The sequence below is a fragment of the Cololabis saira genome, chromosome 18 (genome assembly GCF_033807715.1).
Source record: "Cololabis saira isolate AMF1-May2022 chromosome 18, fColSai1.1, whole genome shotgun sequence".
Lineage (NCBI taxonomy): Eukaryota > Metazoa > Chordata > Actinopteri > Beloniformes > Belonidae > Cololabis > Cololabis saira.
This window is the reverse complement of record NC_084604.1, coordinates 9,580,635-9,608,633: the sequence shown is the minus strand read 5'-3', so window position 1 is coordinate 9,608,633 and position 27,999 is coordinate 9,580,635. Positions and strand designations below refer to the sequence as shown.

The 27,999-nt window shown below is 43.5% G+C and overlaps 1 protein-coding gene across 1 annotated transcript; it reads right to left on the bottom strand.

Moving 5' to 3' along the window:
- Nucleotides 1-1,565: 1,565 nt before the first annotated feature.
- fntb (farnesyltransferase, CAAX box, beta) lies at nucleotides 1,566-27,802 on the bottom strand. The gene is made up of 12 exons (XM_061746453.1): nucleotides 27,542-27,802; nucleotides 23,858-23,922; nucleotides 21,757-21,829; nucleotides 20,425-20,516; nucleotides 16,317-16,463; nucleotides 15,019-15,102; nucleotides 10,361-10,447; nucleotides 10,138-10,267; nucleotides 6,733-6,865; nucleotides 5,118-5,229; nucleotides 4,889-5,003; nucleotides 1,566-2,629 (listed from the first exon to the last, which is right to left on the bottom strand). The coding sequence occupies exons 1-12, from the start codon at nucleotides 27,638-27,640 to the stop codon at nucleotides 2,486-2,488; spliced, it is 1,281 nt and encodes a 426-aa protein (XP_061602437.1). The 5' UTR covers nucleotides 27,641-27,802; the 3' UTR covers nucleotides 1,566-2,485.
- Between the last annotated feature and the right edge of the window lie 197 nt (nucleotides 27,803-27,999).

The window sequence follows — 27,999 nt, the reverse complement described above, 5'->3', positions numbered from 1 at the left end:
CCTGTGGTTACTTGGCCAATAGTGAACCTACCTATCTACCTTATGTAACCAGTACTCGAGTTGTAAAAAACAATCAGGGGGGGATGGTGGATTTTATCATATGGGGACAGATAATTTGTGCTGATTACAAATAATATAATATATTACAAATAATAGCAGTGACCAAAACACCTGCAGAAATACTGCAGGAATGACATAGCAGCAGTTAAATGCAGCCTTCTGTAAGCTTTAAATATCCACTGGGCTTACATCAAATACATCAATACACAACAATAAAAACACTTTTCTGAACTTATCAATATGACTCTGTCCTTCACTGGATAAGTAAAATGGATCACTGCAAAAACTCAAAATCTTAACAAGAATATTTGTCTTATTTCTAGTTAAAATGTCTCATTTTAGTAAAAAAAATCTCATGACACTTAAAACAAGACTGATCACTGGAAAAAACAACAATTTTCACCTGTTTCAGGTAAATTTTCACCTGAAATAAGTATAAAAATCTGCCAGTGGAACAAGATTTTTTTGCTTGTAATAAGAAGATAAATCTTGTCCCACTGGCAGATTTTCCTACTTATTTCAAGTGAAAATTTACCTGAAACAGGTGAAAATTGTCACATTTTTCTGGTGATGATTCTAAATGTTGAAATAGCAGTAAAACCACATTCATTGATGAAATGACATAAGGGATGGAAAGGGGGGGATGGCAGTTTTACAGGGGGGATGATTTTGACCGTTTTTATTTCAGGGGGGATGCCATCCCCCTCAACTCAAGTACTGTATGTAACCATAGTAGCAGGAAAAAGTATGTGAAGCTGTTTCTGCATCCATTTAAAAGAAAGAAAAAGATTTGATCCACAAACTCATTGTGTTTGACTTATAGTTTGTCTTTATTCATGACCAATAATCATTCACGATTCTGGAGGAAGTTAAACTGAAATGATACAGGAAGTGTGGTATGTGAGCACGGTGGAGGAACATCATGACTGGTGCTCTGCACCAGTCAGGTGATGCCGGCTGAACCCGGTACAGATGCTGTGGAGAAACGTCCCACGTCCCTGGAGGTCGTGCAGCTTCGCCTGCTTGAAGCCCCGTGAGTCTTTAGTGGGTGTTTAATGGGTCGATGGACGCACAGGAAAGGTCGTGTACAGGCGTCTTCTCGTGGTCCTGTCCACCTCCTGCACTGATCTAGAGCCATAACCTGAATTTTAAAAATACTTCCATGTCTCAAAACACTGAAATGTTTGACTTACCTGAATAATTTATATGAACCTGCCGGCTGCCCAATTATCGGTTCCCTCTGGAAATTCTGTGCTGCCTGTTCGAGCAAGCTTTCTGCAAATGAAGCTGCTTTTTTTTTTTTTACTTTTCCTCCCAGACTTACGCTTCACATGTCCAAATGTAGCTGATTTCTCACCTTATGAAAAATGAAGACATGTCTGAAGTATATTTAATAAAAAAAACTAAATGAGCATTTGGCAGCTGCTCATGAACCCTGCAAATGAGCTCCAACTCTGACTGAACTGATGGAGATCTCTTTTACCCTGAAAGAAGGCAGATCAAGCAGAGAAACATGGCCCAATCTTTAATAAAGAAAGTGAAACACCAAGTCAAAGAGGACCTTTGAGTCGGGAGACTGATACAGACAAGCATCTTGAAAATGCTGCTGCACTTCATCATGCTACCCACTGATTACACTCATAACCGGATTAAATTAAACTAGAAAGTCTTGTTTGAACAAATGAAACCTTGACAGTGACTGGAGGAGAAAAGGATGCACGTGTTTGACATGCCAGACACGGTGGCAGTGGTGTCATAATGAGGGGATTTCTGGGTTTCACTGATTAAAAAAATCCATCTGAAAACATGGTTATGAAGAAATAATTAAGAGACCAGACTAAACCAGTTTCAAAATCACAGAGCTGTTAGCTGCCGAATTAAACCAACTCTAGAAGAGGAGATTGTTTATTTCTGATCAAAAATGTCACTTATTCAACCGTCAGAGCATCATGTACTGAAATGCAGCCCGTCTGGCTTCAGCAAAGACTCTTATTTCCAGTTTCACATTCTCATCTTTAAACTGTTTACGTGGCGCTTGATCATCTGGAATGCGTCGGAGAGTTACACCCATCATTTAAAATGTAAAAACATTTACAACTCCACGATGAGAATTGCCATATAAACTTTTATTGACTAGGGTCATGTTGAAGCCGCATAAAGTTACCGTTTTGTCTCAGTAGGTGAAAACAAAAGGCGATACGAGCAAGAATCCAGCGGAATTCCAAACTGTCCAAGAGTATTTTTTTTGTTTTTTTTTGTACTTTATTCAGGAAAACCCCTCCTAAACTCCAGCCCTGGTCGCTGCCGGCGGTCCGTCTTCCTGCCGGTCGTGGTGACGGCCCACGTCAGACCTGACTGCTGCTCTCTGGCTCGAGTCTGATCCCCAGAGTCGGCTGGTTCAGGCACGATCTGAGACTGGGACGGTCTAGGGCTCGGCCGGCGGGGAGGGTTCGGGGTCGGCCGAGGCTCCCGGGCGCCTGCTGTCGTTGGGGACGGGCAGGCGGAGGAAGTGCTGCAGGGCGTGAGCCACCTTCTCCGGACAAATGTTGTAAACTGGATGAGTCGGAGCCTAGACGGCCAAACAGGATGACAAGAATGTATGTGTTGTGGCACAAATGTTTTCCTTCGCACTGTAAACTGCTAAACGCTTTTCATTTAAATGTGACGACACCCGACTGAGGGCTCTTTTTTCCCCCCATCTGCTGTTTTAATCTTCCAGTTGATGCGCATGGCGGCGGGCCTGCTGCACCAGCCGGGAGCCCCAGCAAGACAACAGGAAACAGGAGCAGAAAACAGGTGCAGACACCACGACTTCATGTTCAACATGTTGCCATGTGTCTCCTTTTTCCTTTGAGCAGTAAATGGGGCTTCAGTTAATTGCAGATACGCAGGAGTTCTCACTACACACCCCACTAATAAATCACTCGCATGAAGCTGATTACTTCATGTTCAGTAATCATTTATATGAGTCACCGAGAATCTAATTTATTGCTGATTTATTTCAGTCAGTGTGAACATACTTTTAGGAGCAAATAATAAACTCATGATCCTGAAATTTAGCTGCTGTTTCTTTATAAAACCAACATGCAGCAGTTTACTCATGAACAGCCTCCTGATCACAGACTTGTAAAAGAGCTGGGATGCACCAGCTACAGCTGCATTCCCTCCACGGTCACAGAGTGACCAGTGGGTCCCAGTGGGGCTCTGGTCGGACTCGTCTAACATCTGGTAACGGCTGTTTTGGATGTCGGTTTAGTAGCAGCATGTGAAAAGCAGAGGTGTCAAGTAACGAAGTACAAATACTTTGGTACCTTACTTAAGTAGAAATTTTGGTTATTTATACTTCACTGGAGTAATTATTTTTCAGACGACTTTTTACTTTTACTCCTTACATTTTCAAGCAATTATCTGTACTTTTTACTCCTTACATTTTAAAAACAGCCTCGTTACTCTATTTCATTTCGGCCTTTAAATAAAAACTATCCAGTTAAATTGCTCCATCCGGATAGAGTGAATTTGGTTGTGGTTGTTTCAGATGTTCTTGTCCAGTTTTGTTCTTACATCCGTTCCCTCAGATTCCTGCAACTAAACTTGGACGTACATTCCAATAAAGGTTAGGATAAATGATAACATGCCTCTGAAGTTTGACTTTTTGCACCATTACAATACTTATAGGCAACTAGTCATATCTGCTGCTCTCTGAAACACATGTTAATGCTCAATAGTACACATATATGGTTCTTTAATATACTTGCATTATACTAAGATGCATTCATTTTCAATGTCTTTTGTCCTTAATGGCTTTTTTTCCCCCTTACATTACTTTTACTTTTATACTTTAAGAAGTTTTGAAACCAGTACTTTTATACTTTTACTTGAGTAAAAAACTTGAGTTGATACTTCAACTTCTACAGGAGTATTTTTAAACCCTAGTATCTATACTTCTACCTGAGTCATGAATGTGAATACTGAAGACACCTCTGGTGAAAAGAAGATTGCCCTTCACAGCAGATGTAGAGGGTGTTTTGTGTCTCTTTAAGATGGTCACTCTCAAAGACCTCGAAGAAGGGAACTGGACTTTCTTTTCTTTTGTTCTTGAAGACATTTCCGCTTCTATACTAGTTGGTTCAAATTTGAGTTAGTTTCCTTGTTTCAAGCTTTTGAGAGTTGAGATGACTTAGATGACTCTATAGATCTATATCTGTCCCACTGTCATCATTTCACACTTGGCATCTAACTTTGGAGACTGTTTCACATTCGGATCTTGTTGAAACTCTTTTTGTCCCTATTATGCTTCTTTGAGGTTGTACCTTTGGGATCATGTTTGGTCTAATTTTGGTGGTTTTACAATCTTTGTGGTTTATTTGTGTTTCTTTATGACACTTAAAGAGCCTTCTTTGGTTGTTCTTTGCCTTTTTCCTGGGATACAGTATATTTCTGGGATAAGAACAGGAGCTCTGCGACTGCCTGGGTCCCCGAGCCAATCCCCGGTAGGGCTGTTCAGTAATCTGTTCATGCATTTAGCTATTATAGTTTAACATTTCTTTCCAAGTCTCTGCCGCAGTCTGCTCAGCTGTTCTGCAAATCAAGCAGCGGAGTGTAATAAAGATCAAATTTTAGCCCTTTAAATGAGCTTACGAGATGTTGTTGGGGAGGATTTTGAGACCTTTGGACAAAAACATCACCAGAGTTTTTCTGCTCAGCTAAGTCCAACAAGGACAGAGATTTCAGAGTGGGAATTTCGACATGGAAAATTACACAGATGGCCAAAGAAATCAATCTTATTTTCTTTCCTTCATCCCTTCCCTCTCTGCTGTTGCATCCTCACCAGTCTGTTTTCCTCCTTGCCGAGGACCGTCTCGTGATGGATGTCCATGTTTCCGAAGTGCTGCGCTACGGAGAGGCCGCTCAGGCAGTAACACGTGTGGTAGAAGTCTCTGGACCTGCACACGCCAACACACCAACGGTATGTATGAGCAAAAGCACACGAATGCCATCTGATGGTGTGAAGTGTGTGAGGCCTGTGTGTGTCTGAGGCCAGATGGCGTGGTACTGACTTGCCAGGCTTATCCAGAAGGCCCCCGGTTGGATTCTGACAGCACAGGAGGATGTACTCCTGCAGGGCCTGCTGCTCAAACATCCACCGCTGCCGACTCAGCTCCAACTCTCCTGCACAAACACAGATCAGTCTCAGCACCACAACCTAACTGCACCTCGGAAATACAGAGCGGGTCATGTCGGGGGTCGTTAAAAAACTAAATAGGTAGCTTATGAGTAGGCCTGTGTTGAAAAAAATCGATTTCCCAATAAATCGATTCTCATATTAATTCCTAAAAATCGATTCATATGTCTAAAGATCGATTTTTTTTTAATTTTGGTGTTTTTCTTTTTTTTTTTAATTTATTTTATTTATTTATGTATTTCTTTTTCATCATTACATTACAACTTTTGGTTATTTTTTTGTTTATCCCCAAAAAAGGAATGTTTTGTTGGACACGAGAATAACTGGTGCCATGTTTTTGCCTTTAAATATGTTTAAAGGTATGAAAACATTAAAGTGTTAGGTTATAATTGGATAAATTGTCTATATTTCATTACTTTATATACTGTCTTGGGGTTACATTTGCAAAAAATGCTAAAAACCAAATGCTCAAAAATTAAAAACCAAAATAGACCGAAAATGGAACAAATAAAAACGGAATGTGGGAAAAAATAAAACGGATTTCCTCCGTCTCTGTTTCCTCCCTGGATCTGTTTGGTAATTCTGACCCACATGATGTTTCTGAAAGCAGTTCTATCAGCATTCTGGGAGCTGATTGGTCCTTACAGCACTAACACCGTCTGTTACTGCTGTTGTTTTGTTACTGTCTCATTTATGGTTGTCTAGTATCACTGTTTTTACTTTTAGTGTCTCTGTCCTTACTTAACTTGTTGTATGTCACTGTACGTCAAACTAACTGTCATTCTGTGGTGTGTCACTGCATTATGTCTTTATTCCTTTTTCTTTTGTGTCACTGTTGTTGTATGTGCTTTTATTGTCTATATCTTAATGTTACTCCCCCTCTCCCTTCCCCTTAGGAGGTCTTTCACCTCCTACCAGGCCATTGCCTTAAATAAGAATGTATTCTTAGCCATTCTTGCCTGGTAAAATAAAGGTTTACTACTACTACTACTACTACTACTACTACTACTACTACTACAGCATCATTAGCTGCAATACTTGCTGTTTAATCTCAATATAATACTAGTAGTAATATTTTGCATAACTACAGTCATATAATTCATGCAACAGCTCAAAAAACAGTTTTAATAACACTAACCCAAATCAATATCGGAATCGAATCGGATCGAATCAAATCAAATCTTGATAATCGATTCTGAATCTTAAGAATCGGAATCAAATCTTGACATTTGAATCGATCCCCAGCCCTACTTATGAGTGTTTATTTCAAGTTTTGAACGTGAAAACAAAAACAATGTAATGTTCTTGTCAAAAAATGTCATCTTAATGTCAGTGAACGGGTTCATTTTGCCGTTTGTGCAGAGTGCTGCATGCGTGTGTGGTCTGGCCCCCGGTCCACGGCGCTCACCAGCAACAGGTTTAACTGACTGATGACACATCGTGGTGGTGACACCTTCTTCTACCCTGTTAGAGTGAGAGTGAAAGGTTACCTTCTTTGAACAAGGCTCTGTGGAGCAGCGGCAGAAGTCCAGCTTGCCAGAATGAGTAACAGCCGTCCACCAGTTTGTTACAGCGGCCCTGGAAACCGCCCTCGAATCGCATCTGCCTGCTGACCACCCAGCGCTGAGGGGGAGACGGGACAGACCTATGAACTCTCTGAGACTCTGGGAGTAATCACACGTCACCTGCTCTCTGGGAGCAGAGGAATTCCTGATGGGAGCATCACACCCAACCAGCAGAGCCAAATCACACAGGAGAGCAGAGAGCAATCACCTCCAAATGAGAATGAATTTGAAATACAGTTGCCCTGGAAACTGCTAATGGAAACGCATTCAGTTTACTGAGCTTATACCGAGCAATTATGGGATACTGGCTCAACAACAGCTGGGGTTCAGCACACCTGGGGAAGGAAGGAGGATGTTTAGCTTATTAATTCACGGGTTCATTTCAACAGAACCTGGGAAAGGAAGATGCAGGAGGAGGCGGAGGTTCACAACAGCTGACTCATCGCCGGTTTCAGCAGACGCAAAGAAAAGGTGTGAAATGTTTCAAATGTTAATGAGCTCCCTTCGGCCTTTCCTCATTTTCCACACATCCAAAATGCAAAGATCACTTCCTTATACGCCAATATCCCCCAAAACTTGGAAGAAATCCAGAAGTTTAATAAAAAGAGATGGCTTATGATTAAATTAATGAAGAAGATCTAAATGATCAGTTTTGTTCAGGTTTCAGGTGCATTTGGAGAATAATTCCCCTCCTGGGAAACCTGCAGCATCACAGTCAATAAAGCAGCTTTCAGTCGCAAATTCAGAGCAGTTCATTTATCGGCAGACGGATAATCAGCACACTCAACTCAAAGTGTCTCAGTTTTAAAAACAGCAGACCCAAAGCAGACCTTGAAAGTTTATTCCTTCCCTTTTCAGAGTTTTGTCTTAATGTACTTCAATATGTCTTTAAAAGTTCCCAGGGAAAACGGCGCGCCGTAAAACTCCGACTTAATTTGCTGAATTTCCATCAACCTCACAGTTAATGATTTATACATTCTCTCGCAGATGAAAGTACAACTCTACAATGCAGCAGCTCCTCTTACAGGGCCGTGTCGTTTAGTGACCCGTACAAATCTCTGGGGATCTGTGACATCACAGCTGTAGATCAGACTACAATTATCTGCAAATGAGGGAACGGTGCGTATTTGAGAGTCGGTTTGGTGTGTGGGAGTGTGAGCTTGGCGTTTCTGGATTTGTTCTGGTTTGTATGAATCACAGGTTTGGTACCTTGTGTCATGCAGTAATAACTTGCTTCAGTGGTTATTAAGTGCAATTTGTGTGCAATTTTCTTTTTAATCTTCGTGCTGGTGCAAAGGTGTGAGATCAATTTAAAGTAAGGTGTAGTCAAGTGTCTCACTCCGCCTTCTAAAAGCAGCTGCAATTATCACAAGTCTGAACAGACTTCATTAAGACCAGAGGAAATGGTTTTAACTATCGAGAGGGAGCACATCCTCTGTGAATAATAAAGAGCTAAATAGTTTCTGTGGTTGCTGCTGGTGACGAGCCGAGATGTCTGGGTTAATATCACGCCGTCATTAAAGCTGTGAAAACTGGCCAGATTACATTTTACTCTGGAGTGTGATGCCCCTTTAAGTTCTGCTATAATGTTAACTGTTGATAAAGTTTTAATGAGCCGTGTTCTGGTCCATTTGGTGAAAATAATAATAAAAAAAAAAAATAAAAAAAACTTGATGTGTAAACCTATGCAATCATAATCAAACTGAAATTCAACACCGTTCAGTGTTGTATGTCTGTGTAAATATGGTGTGAAGGTGTTGTCCTCAGCTGGTGTCCTCTTACGTTTGCTCGGCTCCGGATGGCTTCGCTTCCTGCATGCAGACGTGTTTGCAAAGTTGTTTTAACAAAAACCGATGGACAATTTCATCGGCCAGCCCACAAATGTTGACCTGCCACAAGCAAATTCTACCAGGTTAACATCTGGAGAGGACGTAGAGCAGCAGCAGGCCTTCTGAATCCCCACCGTTTCATGAGGAGTCTTCAGGACGTCTACCGCTGCATGTACGGCACATGTTGCCAGGTGCCTTTTATTTCTAACAAAATTTTATTTCCCTTTTTAATCATAACTGTTGTGTTTGAACTTTTAGCTACAAGAAAAAAGATCCAACTGAAGCACAAAGACCATGCTGACGCCTTCACCTAGCCCGGGGGTCGGCAACCCGCGGCTCCAGAGCCATACAGCTCTTTAGCGCCGCCCTAGTGGCTCCCTGGAGCTTTTTCAAAAATGTTTTACCTTTTTTTTTTCCCTTTTTTTTCTTCCTTTTTCCTTTCCTTTTTAATCTCGACATTTGGACCTTTTCTCAACATTTCGACTTTTTTCTCGAAATTTTGACTATTTCCTCGACATTTCGACTTTTTTCCTCAACATTTCGACTTTTGTCTCGACATTTCGCCTTTCGCCGTTTGCCTTCATTCTAAGGCTTATACAAGACTTTTCATGTTTTGCGGCTCCAGACATATTTGTTTTTTGTGTTTTTGGTCCAATATGGCTCTTTCAACATTTTGGGTTGCCGACCCCTGACCTAGCTGGTTAGTTCAACCTTCCACCAGTGGATTTCAAAGAAAAGGTGCACAGAGATCTAAAACAAAAGCATTAGAACAATAAACGATTTAAAATGCAGTTTCCAAATAGAACAATGAAAACGTTCCAGGCGCTCCACCTGCTGCAAGTGCAGGAGCTGGGACACATGTGCTTGACATTCATGGCAAATACTGCCCTGGGATTAAAATTGTTTTTGTCAGCCAGGTTGTCCTTGCTCTGATTGTCCCGTGTCTCCTGCCTGAGGGCGGCGGCCGCACCGGCAGCTTCCTGGTCCTGCCGGCTCTTTGAGGATGTTCTTTACTTGGTTCATACAGCAGCTATGAAGCCAAAACTGTCCTCAAAGACCCGACACACCCGGGATGCTGTTGCCCTCAGGCAGGAGATTCAGGACAATTAGAGCAAGGACAAACTGGCTTAAAAAATGTTTTCCTCTATACCGCCTTGTGAGGCACGAACACCAAAACAGGGGTCAAATGATGGCTGTGTGAAGTGGCACTGCAGAGTGTAACGGGGTTCTGGGGCAGCTGTGGGCCGACTGACTAAAGCAGTCAGTGACCAGAGACATTAAGGCCTGTGGACTCTGAAGTAAAGGGGCCATCCTCAGATTGTGAAAGCTCACACAGCGGAGGGAATATTGTGCCATCCTGGGATCACTGTAAATGCACATCTGGAGGTGGCGTTTAGAGGGGATCTTCTGTGTTTCTGGCTACAATAAGTACCAATCTCCATAAAAACACTCAATTCACATCAAATGAAATCTAAAGTTAGAGGTAAGAACAGTGACTCACTAATAAAGCTTTGAGATCCAGCATATGTTCTTTGCCCAGGATGACGAGCGCCGCTGTGCCACAGAAAGTATAACCGCCATGAGCTTCCAGCCCTGGGACTCCGCTCAGACCGCCCTCCCAGTTCTGACACCTGCAGCCCCGGGGAACGAGCACAACATCACAGAGAATGAGAGGAAGGAAAACAGGATTTCATTCAATGCCTTTTTCTTTAAACGTCTTTTACCTGAGGATCCAGTTGGTCGTGTCTTCAAACAGTTTAGTTGTGATGATGTTTGTGAGCGACGCTACAGAAGCTGCACAGTAAGCACTCCTTTAACAAAAAAAAAAAAAACACAGGCTGATAAAGATCAGCAAAAGGAACCGTGGGCGAACACGCCGTCTCCTCCAACTGCATTCTTCTTCTAAAGTTTTAGACGGGCAGCAGACAGAACACAAACACTCATTTCCTTTCATTCACCACTATAAGATCATCCTGGGAGGCGTTTTGTTTCCCCCTCAGACTGATTATCATCAGACCACTTACGTGAGGAAATCTGTTATAGGGCAAGATGTATTTAATAAATAACAGACAATAAAATCAGAAACACAACAGATGTAGTAACTTTGACTTGAGGTTCTTTTTGTTAAGAAAAACAACAACAAAAAACTAACAAATAAATACTACACCTCAAGCAGCATCAAAAGAGCACAAAAAAGCAAAGAGTTAAAACAAAAGATAGACTTTGAGAGGAAACTGAGCCTGTAAAATGCACGTCGTCACTGAAAGTGCTCTTTATTGAGGTTGTGCTGTTCTCACGCGTGAATATTACCAAAGATCCTCTATACAGAAGATAGCGCATTACCGTTACTGCCAATGGTATGAAATGGTATACACTTCCTGTGTGGCCGCCCCTCTCCCCACATCGTTTTGGAACATACAACACTAGATACAGTAAAACTTTCTTCCAAAAATACTTAAATAATAAAAATAACAGTATTATTAAGCAAAGAAGCAAGTTTTATTTTAGTTTTAAACTTCATTTTATCCCCTCCTTGAACCGCCACCTTACTGTGGTGGAGGGGTTTGTGTGCCCGAGTGATCCTAGGAGCTATGTTGTCGGGGGCACTTTCGCCCCTGGTAGGGACTCCCATGGCAAACAGGTCCTGGGTGACGGGCCAGACTAAGAGCGGTTCACAAAGCCTACCATGGATAAAGTCAAATCAAGGACCGTTACGTCGCCCGGATCGGCGTCACCGGGGCCCCGCCCTGGAGCCAGGCCTGGGGTCGGGGCTCGTAGGCGAGCGCCTGGTGGCCGGGTCTTTGCCCGTGGGACCCGGCCGGGCTCAGCCCGAAACGGCGACGCGGGTCCGCCTTCCAGTAGGCCCACCACCCGCAGGAAGGACCATGGCAGGCCGGTGCATTGTGGGCTGGGTAGCAGTCGTGGCGGGGTGCCTCGACGACCCAATCCCTGGACATCAACCCTCACAGTGGGGACATGGAATGTCACCTCGCTGGGGGGGAAGGAGCCGGAGCTTGTGCGTGAGGTTGAGAGATACCGGCTAGAGATAGTCGGGCTCACCTCCACACATAGCTTGGGCTCTGGAACCCAGCTCCTTGAAAGGGGCTGGACCCTCCACTACTCTGGAGTTGCCCAGGGTGAGAGGCGGCGGGCTGGTGTGGGCTTGGTTATAGCCCCTCAGCTCAGCCGCCATGTGTTGGAGTTCACCCCGGTGAACGAGAGGGTCGCTTCCCTGCGCCTTCGGGTCGGGGATAGGTCTCTCACTGTTGTTTGTGCCTACGGGCCGAACAGCAGTGGGGAGTACCCGGCCTTCTTGGAGTCCCTGGGAGGAGTACTTGATAGTGCTCCAACTGGGGACTCCATTGTTCTACTGGGGGACTTCAACGCTCACGTGGGCAATGACAGTGATACCTGGAGAGGCGTGATTGGGAGGAACGGCCTCCCCGATCTGAACCCGAGTGGTGTTTTGTTGTTGGACTTCTGTGCGAGTCACAGCTTGTCCATCACGAACACCATGTTCAGGCATAAGGGTGTCCATCAGTGCACGTGGCACCAGGACACCCTAGGCCGGAGGTCAATGATCGACTTTGTTGTCGTTTCATCTGACCTTCGGCCGCATGTCTTGGACACTCGGGTGAAGAGAGGGGCTGAGCTGTCAACTGATCACCACCTGGTGGTGAGTTGGATGCGCTGGCGGAGGAGGAGGTTGGACAGACCGGGCAGACCCAAACGGATTGTGAGGGTCTGTTGGGAACGTCTGGCTGAGCCCTCTGTCAGGGACATCTTCAACTCCCACCTCCGGGAGAGCTTCTCTCGGATCCCGGGGGAGGCGGGGGACATCGAGTCCGAGTGGACCATGTTCTCTGCCTCCATTGTCAACGCGGCGGCTCGAAGCTGCGGACGCAAGGTCTCCGGTGCCTGTCGTGGCGGCAATCCTAGAACCCGGTGGTGGACACCGGAAGTACAGGATGCCGTCAGACTGAAGAAGGAGTCCTACCGGGCTATGTTGGCCGGTGGGACTCCTGACGCAGTAGATAGGTACCGGCAGGCCAAGCGGGCCGCGGCTCGGGCAGTCTTGGAGGCAAAAACTCGGGTCTGGGAGGAGTTCGGGGAGGCCATGGAGGAGGACTTTCGGTCGGCCTCGAGGAAATTCTGGAGGACCGTTCGGCGCCTCAGAAGGGGGAAGCAGTACTCTGCCGGCACCATTTATGGTGCTGGTGGGGAGCTGTTGACCTCGACTGGGGACATTGTCGGACGGTGGAAGGAATACTTTGAGGATCTCCTCAACCCGACTGACATGCCTTCCACTGAGGAAGCAGAGGGTTGGGGCTCGGAGACGTGCTCATCCATCACCCAAGCCGAGGTCACCGAGGTGGTTCGTAAGCTCCTCGGTGGCCGGGCACCGGGGGTGGATGAGATTCGCCCTGAGTACCTCAAGTCTCTGGATGTCGTAGGGCTGTCTTGGCTGACACGCCTGTGCGACATTGCATGGAGGAAGGGGACAGTACCGCTGGGGTGGCAAACCGGGGTGGTGGTCCCTCTGTTCAAAAAGGGGGACCGGAGAGTGTGTTCCAACTACAGGGGGATCACACTTCTCAGCCTCCCGGGGAAAGTCTACGCCAGGGTACTGGAGAGGAGATTACGGCCGATAGTCGAACCTCGGATTCAGGAGGAACAATGCGGTTTTCGTCCCGGTCGTGGAACACTGGACCAGCTCTATACCCTCCGCAGGGTGCTTGAGGGTTCATGGGAATTTGCCCAACCAGTCTACATGTGTTTTGTGGATCTGGAGAAGGCATTTGACCGTGTCCCTCGTGCCATTCTGTGGGGGGTCAGTGAGTATGGAGTCCGGGGCCCTCTACTAAGGGCTGTCCGGTCTCTGTATGATCGAAGCAGGAGTCTGGTTCGCATTGCCGGCAGTAAGTCAGACTTGTTCCCGGTGCATGTTGGACTCCGGCAGGGCTGCCCTTTGTCACCGGCCCTGTTCATAATTTTTATGGACAGGATTTCTAGGCGCAGCCAGGGGCCGGAGGGGATCCGGTTTGGGAACCTCAGGATTTCATCTCTGCTTTTTGCAGATGATGTTGTCCTGTTGGCTTCATCAGACCGGGACCTCCAGCATGTGCTGGGGCGGTTTGCGGCCGAGTGCGACGCGGCAGGGATGAGAATCAGCACCTCCAAGACCGAGGCCATGGTTCTCGACCGGAAAAGGGTGGCATGCCTTCTCCGGGTGGGTGGAGAAGTCCTGCCTCAGGTGGAGGAGTTCAAGTATCTCGGGATCTTGTTCACGAGTGAGGGAACGATGGAGCGGGAGATTGACAGGCGGATCGGTGCAGCGTCCGCAGTAATGCGGTCGATGTACTGGACCGTCGTGGTAAAGAGGGAGCTGAGTCGAAAGGCGAAGCTCTCGATTTACCGGTCAATCTACGCCCCTACCCTCACCTATGGTCATGAACTTTGGGTAGTGACCGAAAGGACAGATCGCGGATACAAGCGGCCGAGATGAGTTTCCTCCGCAGGGTGGCTGGACGCTCCCTTAGAGATAGGGTGAGGAGTTCGGTCACCCGGGAGGAGCTCGGAGTCGAGCCGCTACTCCTCCACATTGAGAGGAGTCAGCTGAGGTGGCTTGGGCATCTGTACCGGATGCCTCCTGGACGCCTCCCTAGGGAGGTGTTCCAGGCATGTCCCACCGGGAGGAGACCCCGGGGAAGACCCAGGACACGCTGGAGAGACTATGTCTCTCGGCTGGCCTGGGAACGCCTCGGACTCCCCCCGGAAGAGCTGGAGGAAGTGTCTGGGGTGAGGGAAGTCTGGGCATCCCTGCTGAGGCTGCTGCCCCCGCGACCCGGTAACGGATAAAGCGGGAGAAGATGAGTGAGTGAGTGAGTGAGTGAGTGAGTGAGTGACTTCATTTTATCCGATGGGAAAACGATGAGAGCCAAATCTCGCGAGAGTGTGTTGCTCAGACAGAGACAGGTCTCAAACAAAGTTCATTTTCTCCTAATCTGTCAGTCTGAAAATTGCCATTTTGGTGTCAGAATGTTCAGAAGGTTTGTGGATTTTGGAAAATGGGTCCCATATTTACTTAGGTTACTATGGGGCGAAGGAATTGGTAATAATCTGTGCTCACGTTCACTTTTCCCATAGGACTCAATAGACTCAGGACCTACTTCCTGTCTCCTAAAGGGGCGTGGCAGTCACGTGACACAGATACAGGAAACCCAACCGTAGTGGGCTGTAGAGTTTATTGAACGTCTCTGATATTACCATCTGTTGAAAATATAACAAATTCTATTCTGGAGAGGAAAGAAACAAGGGAAAAGAGGAAAAAAGCTAAGAAAGCAGAACGTGGAGGAGGTAGCTTCATGCTCTGGACTCTCACCTGACATCCACCTCCCCTCCAACGTGCATCACGAAGGAGCCGTTCGGCTGCTTCACTGACCAGAGGAAATCTAGGAGCTTCTCCCTGAAGAGAAACACGAGGACACAGCAGAGCACGATGAGCGTGTCAATGACTTTACCGCGTTTATTAAAGCACTAATGCAGAAATCAGAGCTTCACCTCTAAATCTGTTTCAAAGCAATAATCCTGAATTTGAGCCAATTAATTACCCAGAAAATGTGGGGTAAATAAAAGGCGTGTAATCACCGCCTCTAATGCATCTATAACAGCAACAGCAAGCGTCTGATGCTCCTCCAGAAACATTTGGAAGATCGCTGCTGTTACCGTGAGCACTGCAGGGAAAATAATTATATCTAAAAGGGATTGAAAGGCATGAATGATAAACGTCAAGCATTATTATACAGTCTGGTTTAGAGCTTAGATGGTTCACAGATTACTTGAGACCATCAAACAGTTTTCTGAAAACCTCGATGGTGGTTATGCTAGAAATATATTGGAACATAAAAGCAAAGACATCCGGATGACCCAGCGTCAGGGGGTCTGCTTTGACGGATCACCTTTCCTCTCACATCAAACTGAGAGAGGAGCATCACCTACGAGGAAGATGGAGAGCTGGGGAAGGTAACATGATGCTCTGGGACATGGTCTCCTTGGAAACGCTGAGTCCTGGTATTCACGTAGTCGTCGGGTTGACAAACACACGCCTAATCATTGCTGCAGCCCACATAACCCCCTCATGGAGATGACTATTCCCTGATGTCTTTGGCCTTTTTCATAGCTTTAAAATCTGTAATAATGGTTTAAGGTCCATGACAAAGAGCTCCAGGAGCCGAGTTCAAATTACACAAATCTCAACCCAGCCAAGTACAAGTGGTTTTATTTATTTAGAAAAGAAACATCCATGAAGGTCAAATCTCTGGCTTACATGACCACTTAAACAACGTGGAGCCGTCAGCACACACACTTCCACAGCTTTCAGTAGGTGGCTTTAATGTTGTCACCAATAAGTCAAATAAAAAGCCTTTTTTTGCGTTATGACTATGAACTGAGAACGCTTCAGGTTTCAGTCTTATGTTACATACAAAATAACACAAAAAAGGTCTTAAAAGCTTTAAAATATTGAAGCATAGTGGGAAACATCAAAGCAGAAGACTTGTTTAAACTGAAAGATTTCATCAGCCAGATATCAAAGAGAATATAAATCATTTCCAAACATCCGATAAACAAAAACTTGTCAATCACACACAAACATTGTTGACAGAGCTGATGTGGCTGTACCGGTCTATGACGGCGTAGGCCTCGTCCGTGCCGATGATGCAGAGGGCGTTGACAGCAGCGTAGGTCGGGGCCAGGTGGGCGTGCTGACCGGGACCTCCAGCGAAGCCCCCGCTGGGGCTCTGACAGCGGGACAGGAACTGACACACGCTGGAGGAGGAAAGGATTCAGAAGTCAGGTATTTCTTCTTCAAACAGACACTGAACAGCAGACAAACGTTACCAACTGAAGCTCTTGTTCTGTGTTTGGTTACTGTGAATTAGGGCTGGGCGATATATCGAGATTTTAATATATATTGATATAATTTCAAACGCGATATGGTACGAGACAATATCGTTTATATCGAGAAAAAAAAAAAAATAATAATTTTATGATTTTGATATAGCTTATTTTGTGACAAATTGACTTGGTTTTATTTCAGATTTGCACAAATGTTTTGTTATTTGCACAACTGTCAACCTCAGTGGAAAAGTCTGCCTGTTACTGTCTACATTGTATTAATTGCACAGTGTATTTTAATTTAATTGTTATGCAGGAAAGGGATATTTGTTTTATTTTATTCAAGAAGCTTTTTTATTCTATATATGCAGGCAGTTTATTTTTATTTCATTTGTTTTATACATTTTGATATTGTGAAGACCTCTGTTAATAAAGGAACCTGTGTGACATTTGGCACGAGGCTTTGTATTAAAACTGACTGTTTTTTTAAGGGTTTGCCTCAGAAAAAATGAAGCTAACAGAGATGCTATGCTATAATGCTTTGGGGGAAACCCCAATTATGGCACAGAAAAAATATCGATATATATCGAGTATCGCCATTCAGCTAGAAAATATTGAGATATGACTTTTGGTCCATATCGCCCAGCCCTACTGTGAATTAAAAAAAAAAAAGAAAATCTCTGGCTGAGCTTCAGATATCCTGCGAGTCAGCTGCTGCTCAGGACAGCGTTTGGTTTGGACGTGCTGAATGTGGAAAAAGGTTGACTTCCAACGTCTCCTGATGCATTCATGGATCAAACTGCATAAATTAAGTCTGTTGGATACCACGGAGGTGGCAGATTTGTGCTCATTTCAGATGCACATATTTGATAGCTTTCTCAAAATAATTCTGTTAAAAAAATGCAACTTTTTCTGCTTTCATATGCAAAGAGAACTGCATCTGCGATCTGGAGACATTTGATCACAAGACTGGTTAAATCTCTCGGAGCTTCTGAACAGATTCGGGGCAGAACGTGTCAACGTATCAAACTTTTTTAACTCTGCAACTCAGCACTCTCGTTCCTGGCAGACACAGCCGAGTTTGAAGCGTGGACAGTCGTGTTATTTCACTTTAGCTGACGTGTCACAGTGGACGGACCATCTCAGCCACAGTTTCCTTTCTTCCCAGTCTCTGTTCACCATGCCGCCTCTCTCACAAATGTCTTTTTCATCCACCGCCATGGAGAGGAATCACAAAACTGTAACTCTGCCCTGAGCCAAGTGAGTTGGAAGGGAAGCCTGCGTTAAATCTGGACGAGCTGCTTGCCAATCCTGACCTGAGAACAGTCGTGGGATTGAAAAAGGAGCGATCTGTTATAGTGCTGCGTTGTTGCAGAGCCTTGAACGGGGTCCTGTGTGTTTTTGTGCGCGAGCGCGTCACGCTGCCGCGGAGCCGTGCCAGCCGCGGGGCTGACGCTCCTCGCAGCAGCGCGGAGAGGCGGCTCGGAGCCCGGCATGGCTCTGCGGTTTGAAGAGTGGTATTTTCAGGAGGCGGTAATTTGATGAAACGACACTTCTGGTGGCCAAAAAAAAACACATAAAAAAACACACACAACACATCACTTACGGTTGCCTAGACGTTTGTAACGAGATACAGCTGTGCCCAGCCATCAATGATTATTACATTATTACATAGTAGGTAACAATTAATAAAAACCAAAGTTAAATACAGGACTGTCTCAGAAAATTAGAATATTGTGATAAAGTTCTTTATTTTCTGTAACGCAATTAAAAAAAACAAAAATGTCATACATTCTGGATTCATTACAAATCAACTGAAATATTGCAAGCCTTTTATTATTTTAATTTTGCTGATTATGGCTTACATGTTAAGATTAAGATTCCCAGAATATTCAAATTTTTTGAGATAGGATATTTGAGTTTTCTTAAGCTGTAAACCATGATCAGCAATATTAAAATAATAAAAGGCTTGCAATATTTCAGTTGATTTGTAATGAATCCAGAATGTATGACATTTTTTTTTTTTTTTTTTTTTTTTTTTTTTTTTTTTTTTAAATTGCGTTACGGAAAATAAAGAACTTTATCACAATATTCTAATTTTCTGAGACAGTCCTGTACACTGTTTTTCAAATAAAAAATTGGGGCTCACACAACAATCCCCCTCGCTTTTATATTTACCACATAAATACCAATAATCACACAAAAACAACGGAGAATACCTTAAAAAGGATGCAACTACAGAGGGTGGTCGGGTGCTTAAGGGCGTAATAAAGGAAGCATTAAAGCTGATTTACTGAGCATATGTGTTGCTGTGTGAGGTCCCGCGTCTTTGGACCACATTCTGATCCAACCTTCCTCCCAGAGAGCTCCTCAGCCCTCACTCACTATGAATATAACCGTCTGAGAAATTATTGTAATGCAATGTCGTACATTTATTGATATCTGATTGCTGACCTTTTCATCTGATTTCATGTTTTCTCTCTTTGCCGAAGAAAAAGAGCGTCTTTGAACTCATGTACCTCCCTACTGCTGCGCCATGATGTTACGAAAAGTATGTTAACAGTTGTATGATCTGCCGTTTGAGAGAAGTAAACGGAGGGTTCCCTACTTCAGGGAAGATTTCAAGTGTGTAACAAACCAGACTACGTTACACACTTCACCCACAATGCAAAGCGCCAGCCAAAAAAAACCAATCCGAAAATTAAAAAAAAAAAAAAGGTCTTTAGAGCAGAAAAAACAGCAGGTGTCAAAAATATGTCCTCTGGAGATTCAAGATAATCATAGATGTCAGGATGTAACGTCTCCGGACACTTGGACGGACTGTTTGTCCACTTTGATTTTAGCAGACTGATTACTTGAAAAAAATGCTGGCGATTGTTCATCCGCAGTAACAATATATGATCCAGTCTTGCTTAACAGCTTTCTGGTTCAAACATTAAAATTCACCAGTGTTTTCACCCAAAAAAATGAGTGAAGGCATTGAACAATGATGTAAGATATCCTGCCTCAAATAAATAAAGAACCCCTTAGGCGTCTTCCTTTATGCAGTGTTGTGAAATATCTTCAAATTAATCCATCAAAATCACTTTCCTCCTTTCAAAAAGCCCTCTAGCCTTGTTAGAAAGAGATTCAATTCAACTTGCTTTATATTGCATCTATTACAATACAAATGGTAGTTTTCAGAGACCCAAATCAAATATTGTAAGAAACGATGGCAAGTAAAAAAAACAACACATCTAAAAGATAAGAATATATAAACAAAACTTTTTTTTTTTTAAATACCAACATGCTGCATCTGGTCTTAATAATATAAGAATAATCTTAATATACAGGACTGTCTCAGAAAATTTGAATATTGTGATAAAGTTCTTTATTTTCTGTAATGCAATTAAAAAAACAAGAATGTCATACATTCTGGATTCATTACAAATCAACTGAAATATTGCAAGCCTTTTAATATTTTAATATTTCTGATTATGGTTTACAGTTTAAGATTAAGATTCCCAGAATATTCTAATTTTTGGAGATAGGATATTTGAGTTTTCTTAAGCTGTAAGCCATGATCAGCAATATTAAAATAATAAAAGGCTTGCAATATTTCAGTTGATTTGTAATGAATCCAAAATGTATGACATTTTAGTTTTTGTAATTGCATTACAGAAAATCACAATATTCTAATTTTCTGACACAGTCCTGTAGTCTAAAGAAAGAGAACAGCTGGATATCATCTTGAAGTCAGATGAAAAAAAATGCGTTGGTATTTATGAAATGTACCATCTACTCTATCAGGCTCGTCTATGTCTTTTACCATCTTGAGGACCTCATGTATGAGTTAATATGTTAAAGTACAGATGACAAAAATAAAATGTGGGAAATATTTGGTGCAACTCACTCTGAGGCGACAGCAGGAGGAATAGGTTCCTCTAGTAACTCCAGGCTGTGAAGGATCCAGAAGCAAAGCCACGGCCTGCTGGCATCCAGACACTGCAATCACACAGAGAAACACGTACTGATTCAAACGGGCATCAGGTGATCAGTTATACCAATAACTCCAATAGCATCAGTCTGTCAGAGGCACAGATAGGATCCAGGGCCCCACAGAAACCATCATGACCCACAATTTATTCCTTTGTGTGGTAAATGAACAGTAGCAAGAAGTAGTATGTGAACCTTGTACAGATTTTCTGCATTAAATTGCCTTAAAACGCGATCTCAACTTCCTCCAAGCCACAATAACAAACATATTAAGGTTAAACTATCACAAAACTACTAACTAAAAGTGAACCCGCTGAGGTTAGAGGGGGTTGACAATCCTTCGGCAGTAATGAGCTTTCAGTAGCTCTGGATCAGACTTGCAAACCGTTCAGGAGGACTTTTTTTGTCCAGTCCTCTCAGCACAAATCAAGTCCTTCCACAGCGTCTTCATGGAGTTCAGATCTGGGCTTTGATTGTGTTACGCCAGGCTTAGAGTTCCCATCTTGCAGCATCATCCAAAATCTACTAAACTTCAGCTGGTGGACTTCCAGTAGGACATCTCGCACAATAATTTTGTAAACTTGGGAATAAATGTTTCCCCCCCGACAATGGCACCACTTGCCTACTCATTAATGTATCCATGGTGAACTCATGAAAAGATGTTTGCCTTCTACTTGTGGTTTCTTCTCAACCTCATCTTGGCGGGACGACCACTTCCAGGAAGAGAAGCTTCAGTACGACACTATCTCGGTTTATATATTTGTCTATCAGTACACAGTCTGTGGCTTGATGGATGCCTAAACACAACCGTTTGAACAAGCATTTTAAATAACACTGGTATGTAATACATTTGGTTTTGCCTACACATCATGAAAGTGTGACACGACTTCTCTGCTTTGACAAACATCTGAGCTTTGTTGGTTTAACCGAACGCATTCTTTAACTTAAATCAGGAAATGTTAGGAAAAGTTGAAGGAGAGGATTTCCACAGATTGTGAATATAGAGGTTAGAGCGTACCACACAAAACAAAGAAAAACAAAGGTAACTCTCTTAAAACAGATCAGCATATATTTTGCAATATTACAGAGTAGTTTGTGTTTGTCATTTGCAACAAGGAGGACACACAGGACCTACTTCATCTTTTAGTAAAACACTTAACTCTTCATAACAGAATGAATATTGACACTATCCACACATCCACACGGGGGACATCCATGTGTTCTTTACTAACTAAAAGCATTACTGTACCTCATAAGCATCTGATAGATGACGTAATCCCTTCTTGAGATATTGATAGTGCTGCTCACGCATCAATGTTGGCCTTCAAAGGAAAAATAAACAGGAATTACAAACAGGAAGCATCATGCAAAGTGTTACCATTTCAACGACGTAAAACATCACATTGAGACATATATGTATACACATATTTTTAAAAAGGACATTATTGAACTGGCTAGACTTTGCTTCTATGGAAGTAAAATGGTCCAATGCCAAAAATAAGACAAACTGAAAGGAAAGTGACAGGGGCTTTACTCCACTGAGAGGCACTGCCCCCTGGCATCTACATGGATGTAACTTTCACACTGCCGTCCACCGAAACTGTGTCTGCAGAACAAACGAGGAAGCAGCACTCCTCTCCTACAGAGTCAGGGGTGTTGACCTACTGTGTCTTCCAGACACTAGTCTGGTGGAATCCGTGAAATGCAAACCCAATTCAAAGAGACCAAAACCCACAACTCACAGGAGTCACAGGGTCTACTGCTAACATCCTGTTTCCAGACACTTCAGGACTTCCTCTGTCCACCCTGATAGGTCAGAGCTGTTTTTATTGCGTGATGAAGATCTACTCAATACTAAGCGGGGTGATTTTAAGGAAACGGCTAATCTGTCTATAAAATATACAAAACCAAACGAAAAAGTAATACACAGCAAAAACTCATGGATTTTCTACATTTTCCTGAGCAAACTGTCAAATAATAATAATAATAGATATGGAGACTTTGTCTAAAACAAGACAGAAGAGCCTGGGACACAAGCTGTTCTCTTGACTGGTTTAATGTGCAACACAGGAAGGAGCGTGCACTTTTCATGTGCACCTCCAGCTCAATGTGCACGCAAGCCGGCATATGTGTTAACGACTCAAAGACAACTGACACTCCCGCCTTCCTCTGCACCCACCCAGCCTCCATCGCTGCTTGCCCTTTCCGTGCGCTGTTCCCTACCCACAATGTAATTATACTCCTCCTACACGGGGTTAGTCACGGATCATTAACGGAACTTTTTGCTGCAGTAAATATGCAACACAACAACAATCAGAGGACACACAGGAGCAATGCCGAGCAGCAAAAGAAAATTGAAAAAAGAGGCAATCTGTCTACTACAACAAGGCCTAATCATTGTAGAATGTCAATTTTAGGAATACATCTAATGTAAATCGGTTTGTTTTGCACAGATATCTGTCTTTCTTTCTAAAGTGAGAACACAAGTCCACATTAGATTTGGAAGATCTGGGTGGAAACCATTACACAACAGCCTTTTCTTCCATCTGCTGACCCTTGCAGCCATGCAACAGCGCAAAAAAAAGAAAAGAAAAATAAACCAACCAGATGTTCTCTAAGCGCACTCCCTCCTCTGACTAATGGTGTTAATTTACTCAGTACCAAATGCATTTCCACACTGCCTGCAGCAGTTGTCATAGAAATGAGATGAGTCACCCCAGTGAGGAGTAATGACAGCTGATAGCAGCGCGCATGTGGCCTTATCAACACAGCATTTAAACGACAGGCGCTGTACATCATGGTGTACCCACCCCTATTAGTAAACCATCGCAGCTTTCTTGGAAATGCATCTTAACGGCTGCAGCGACTTTCAGTTTTATTGGATGGATAGATGACCGGCACTGCTAAGACCAAACAATGTCTGACCTAAATGTCAGCGGGCTTTCCTAACCCCAGCTGTGTGCTATAAGAGAAGATGACTGATGTCAGTCCTGAGTTCACAGAATCACTGTCATCATTTAAAAAAAAAGCTCTCATGTTTAAATCAAAAGCTAGGGGACTTCATTTTCTGTTCTTTACAAACACCCCACATTGTTCAAAATCTCTTAATTACTCTTGATTATGATAATTTACGCAAATGACTGGTCTTTTAATTTTTTAAGGCTTCTACCAGAAAATGTTTATGTGCCTTGATGCACATTTCCCCCTCACACTGTATTTCTGCAGCACCTCTTGCCACTTTCAGTCTGAAACGGTCAGTTTTAAACTCCTGTCACATTAAAGGCCCCAGCCGAATAAGAAAAAAAAATGCTTTCAATTCATAAACATCTACAGACAGTACAGGTACTTACTGTGATGAGCTGTGCATTTGCTTGTAAACATTTATGACTTCTTCAATGCTTTGTTCCACTTTTTTCTAGAAAAAAATAAATACAAAGTCATTATGAAAACCATTCCTAAACTTAATCCCACCCCCATCAGACAATGATCAGAATGAAGAGGGACAGTCCTACATCATACACCTCTCCCCAGGGTGAACACGCCCCCTTGTGGGTGTAAAACCACTGGTGGCTGGCTGGAAAAACAAGCATCATCATGCCTAAAAGTTGCTGTGTTGTATGCTGTCGCCATATTATTAAATAAATAAAAGTCCCAGTTTGTTTTTTTCTTTTTTTCTATTTAATTAATCTCTTGACAGAATAGTAAAAACATTAAAGGAAACTGTAAGACCTGGCTAGCTGTCCACTTGTGGTTGTAACTATATCTTAGATAAGCAGACATTAAAAGTCATAGCAGTCAAAAATGATGCTTTATTCATTGAAAGAATAGCCAATCAAGCCACAGTGAACATGGTAAACAGCAGAGTTAGTGCAGTTAAAACAACATTCAGGTGTGGGTGAAGAGGTTAGATAGCTATAAGTTTTATGACAAGAGCTTCTTGAACATCAACCTGAGATTCAATGAGGTAATTAAAAATGTCAGGATATGACACCTCCGGTCACTTGGGGCGTTGTTCTCCCACTTTGAAAGAGGCAGTGAATATTCCTCAATCCCAGCATCTGAAGATTTCTCAATATAATATTTGAGAACATGGGGCAACAATGACATTATACAGGTGTCTGTGTGACAGGCCAAAACACCTTTATAGTGACAAATGCCCTTACAAATTGTATTGACCACCATTCAAATTAGAAGAATTCTTCTCGCTCAGAACGGGGCGGGGACATTGAGAAAAGCAAAGACAAAGGATGTTTTGTTCTCATCTATGGTGAAAGCTGTAGAATTATATGAATACTGTACAATTAATTGGATAAGAAACTGCTTTAATTGGAATAAATATAGTATCTGTACTAAACTCTTGAACTGCTGTGGGGCTGTTTTTCTGTGTACAGGGTCTCAGAAATTAACCGAACTGAAATCCATTTCAGAATTGCCTGTTCTTGAGATAAACAGATGTTTAAAAGGACACAGTATGTTACATGCAGCCACAGAGGTTGCAGTGTGCTATTTGCACTTGGTGGGTATATACATCTATAAGGATTTTTATGATTTCTCTATTAGTTATTGCTCATGATCCCTCCCTCCACACGACTCATTGATCAGAAATTAGGACGGTGGGGTGATATTAACAGTCCCGGACTCATGGATTAGACCAGAGCCCCTATCCAGCATGTTTTAGATGTTTCTCTGTTTCAGCACACTGTGATAAAAGTAGTTGTGTCAACAACAAAACTGTCCAGACCTTTATGACAAACTGATGACGACGAATAATTTGAATCAGGTGTGAGGAAGCAGAGAAACATTTACAGGCACACTGTCCTGGCATTTCACTGTTTATGGCACTGCACTTTTTATTTTACTTTTATTTCTATTTTTATCTTTATATGGGTGTTTGGCTTTTGGGGGTGTTTGATTTGTAAATGACAGTGCTGTGTGTGTGAGATGGAGATGTTAATTTCCCCGAGGGAACCTCCCAAAGGGATTAATTAAGTCATCTGAATCTGAATCTGAATCTGAAATCCACCCCTCCCTCCCTCCATTGGCCAGAAATGAGGACGGTGGGGTGATATTAACAGCCCCGGACTCATGCATTACACCAGTGTCTCCCAATCCTGGTCCTCCGGCCAAACTGTCCTGCATGTTTTAGATCAGGCGTCGGCAACCCGTGGCTGTAAAGCTGCCCTAGTGGCCCCCTGGAGCTTTTTCTAAAATGTTTGACCTTTTTTTTTCCTTCTTTCCTCTTTCTTTTTCTTCCTTTTTCTAATCCCGACATTTCAACTTTTTGTGGACATTTCGACCTTTTTCCTCAACATTTTGACTTTTTTCTCGACATTGACTTTTTTCTCGAAGTTCATAATGAAAAACAAAATCTTCCCCCAGTTATAGCTAATATAGATACATGCAGCATGTGTTGCCTTCATTCTAAGGCTTATACAAGACTTTTCATTTTTTGCGGCTCCAGACATATTTGTTTTTTGTGTTTTTGGTCCAATATGGCTCTAAAACATTTTGGGTTGCCGACCCCTGTTTTAGATGATTCCCTGCACCAACACACCTGATTCTAATTAATCATCGTCATCAGCTTGTCATCAAGGTCTGCACAATTCTGTTAACGACATAGTCACTTGTATCATGAGGACTATTAATTATAATCAGGTGTGCTGAGGCCGGGAAACATCCAGAATATGCGGGTCAGTAGATGTTGAGGACCAGGGTTGGTTTAGATGAGTGGTTCCCAAACTAGGGGGTGCGGCGAGGTTGGAAGGTAGATGAATTTTTTTTTTTTTTTAAGATTTTTTTATTTCTTTAAGATTTTGCCTTCAATTCAAATGTGCAGTGAGAGAGAGACAGGAAATAGGGGGAAGAGAGAAGGGGAATGACATGAAGTAATGGTCTGGCCGGCGGGAATCTAACCGGGGACCTGCTGCTTCAGGTCCCACAACTACTCGGTGCTACTGGAAGGAAGATGCATGTGGTAATCTCTCACCTGCAACCGGTTTGAGAGGATCTGTAACATGAACAAGCCCACCCCAGTCACTGAAAAGGTGTGGGGATTAAAGCTGACATTTTTGCAGAGCAATTGTTGAAATTTTGATTATTTGTTTAACTGTTGCTGCTGGGTTTTTTTCCTCAGGGAGCTGGTTATTTTTGGAAAAAAATATGTTGAAAGTAATGCATACTGTATTGTACAGTAAAAAGGAAAAAAAAAAATGTGTTGCACACATGAAGCAAGTCCACTCACATCACTGAAAAGATGTGGGGATTAAAGGTGTAATTTTTGTAGAGCAAATGTTCAGATTTTGGCTCTGGAAATTCTGTTACGTACAAAAGGGGGGCCTGGCAAAAAAAGTTTGGGAACCACTGGTTTAGGTCCTGAGGCCCAGGGTTGGTTTAGATCAGGGGTCACCAATCCTGGTCCTCGAGGGCCGGTGTCCTGCATGTTTTAGATGTTTCTCTGCTTTAACACACCTGATTCTAATTAATCGTCATCAGCTTGTCATCCAGTGCTGCACAATTCTGTTAATGACACAGTCACTTGTATCATGGTGCAATGAAGCAGGGAAACATGTAAAACCTGCAGGGACACCGGCCCTCGAGGACCAGGAGTGAGGACCACTGGTTCAGATTCTCCTGCATCCTCACACCTGACTCTAGTTAACCTCCTCACCAGCTGCTCATACAAACCTGCACAACTCTGCTGATGACACAGCTCCTAGTATCACCCCCGGGACCGGGGCTGGGAAACACTGCATTACACACACTAATACTATAGGTTATACTAGCCAATTAAAGCGTAAGGGTTGTACTACTTGAGCTGGTCAAAGTAATAAAAGGTTAATCCCATTAGGGCTGGAGCTAGCGGAGCAGCAGCTAGGGTCTGCTAACTGATGCTCCACCTGCTGGTCCTGCTGCTTTAGCGAGGCCGACTGGACAGATGTGATGTAATGAGTGAGACAGGACAGTCCTGTCTGCTCCCTCTCCTGCAGAGTAACAGAGTAACGCAGTAACGCGTTACCTGAGCAGGTCTGTCTCACCTGCTCGGCAGAAGTCACCGTCTCCACCGCCTCGTCCGTAAACCTCTCCGCGGCGTGGCCCGCGTCCAGGCACCGCAGCGCTGCGGGCGAGCCGTCCATGGCAGCAGCGGGACCGCTGGTGGTGAAATATCACTGATATGAACACGGAAATACGAGCACCGGTACTTTGTTTTGATAGTTTATCCCAGTTTGTCTCGCCGCTGAGGTGGAGGGAGGGGGAGCACCAGCTAACGGCGTCCGTGCGGGAACAAACCTCCTCAGTTCCGCTTCATCCACAAATGCAGATAACATGGGCTGGGATTAGGGTTGTTACTCCTTGAGAAATAAATAAGGACCTTACACCTTTCCTGGCGTGGTGAATTTTTTTTATCCCCTTTTTTGTGAGTGAAATGATTTTTTTTTTTTTAAGTTTGACTCGAACCAGATGCATATTTTTGAATGCCATGAACACATGGAAA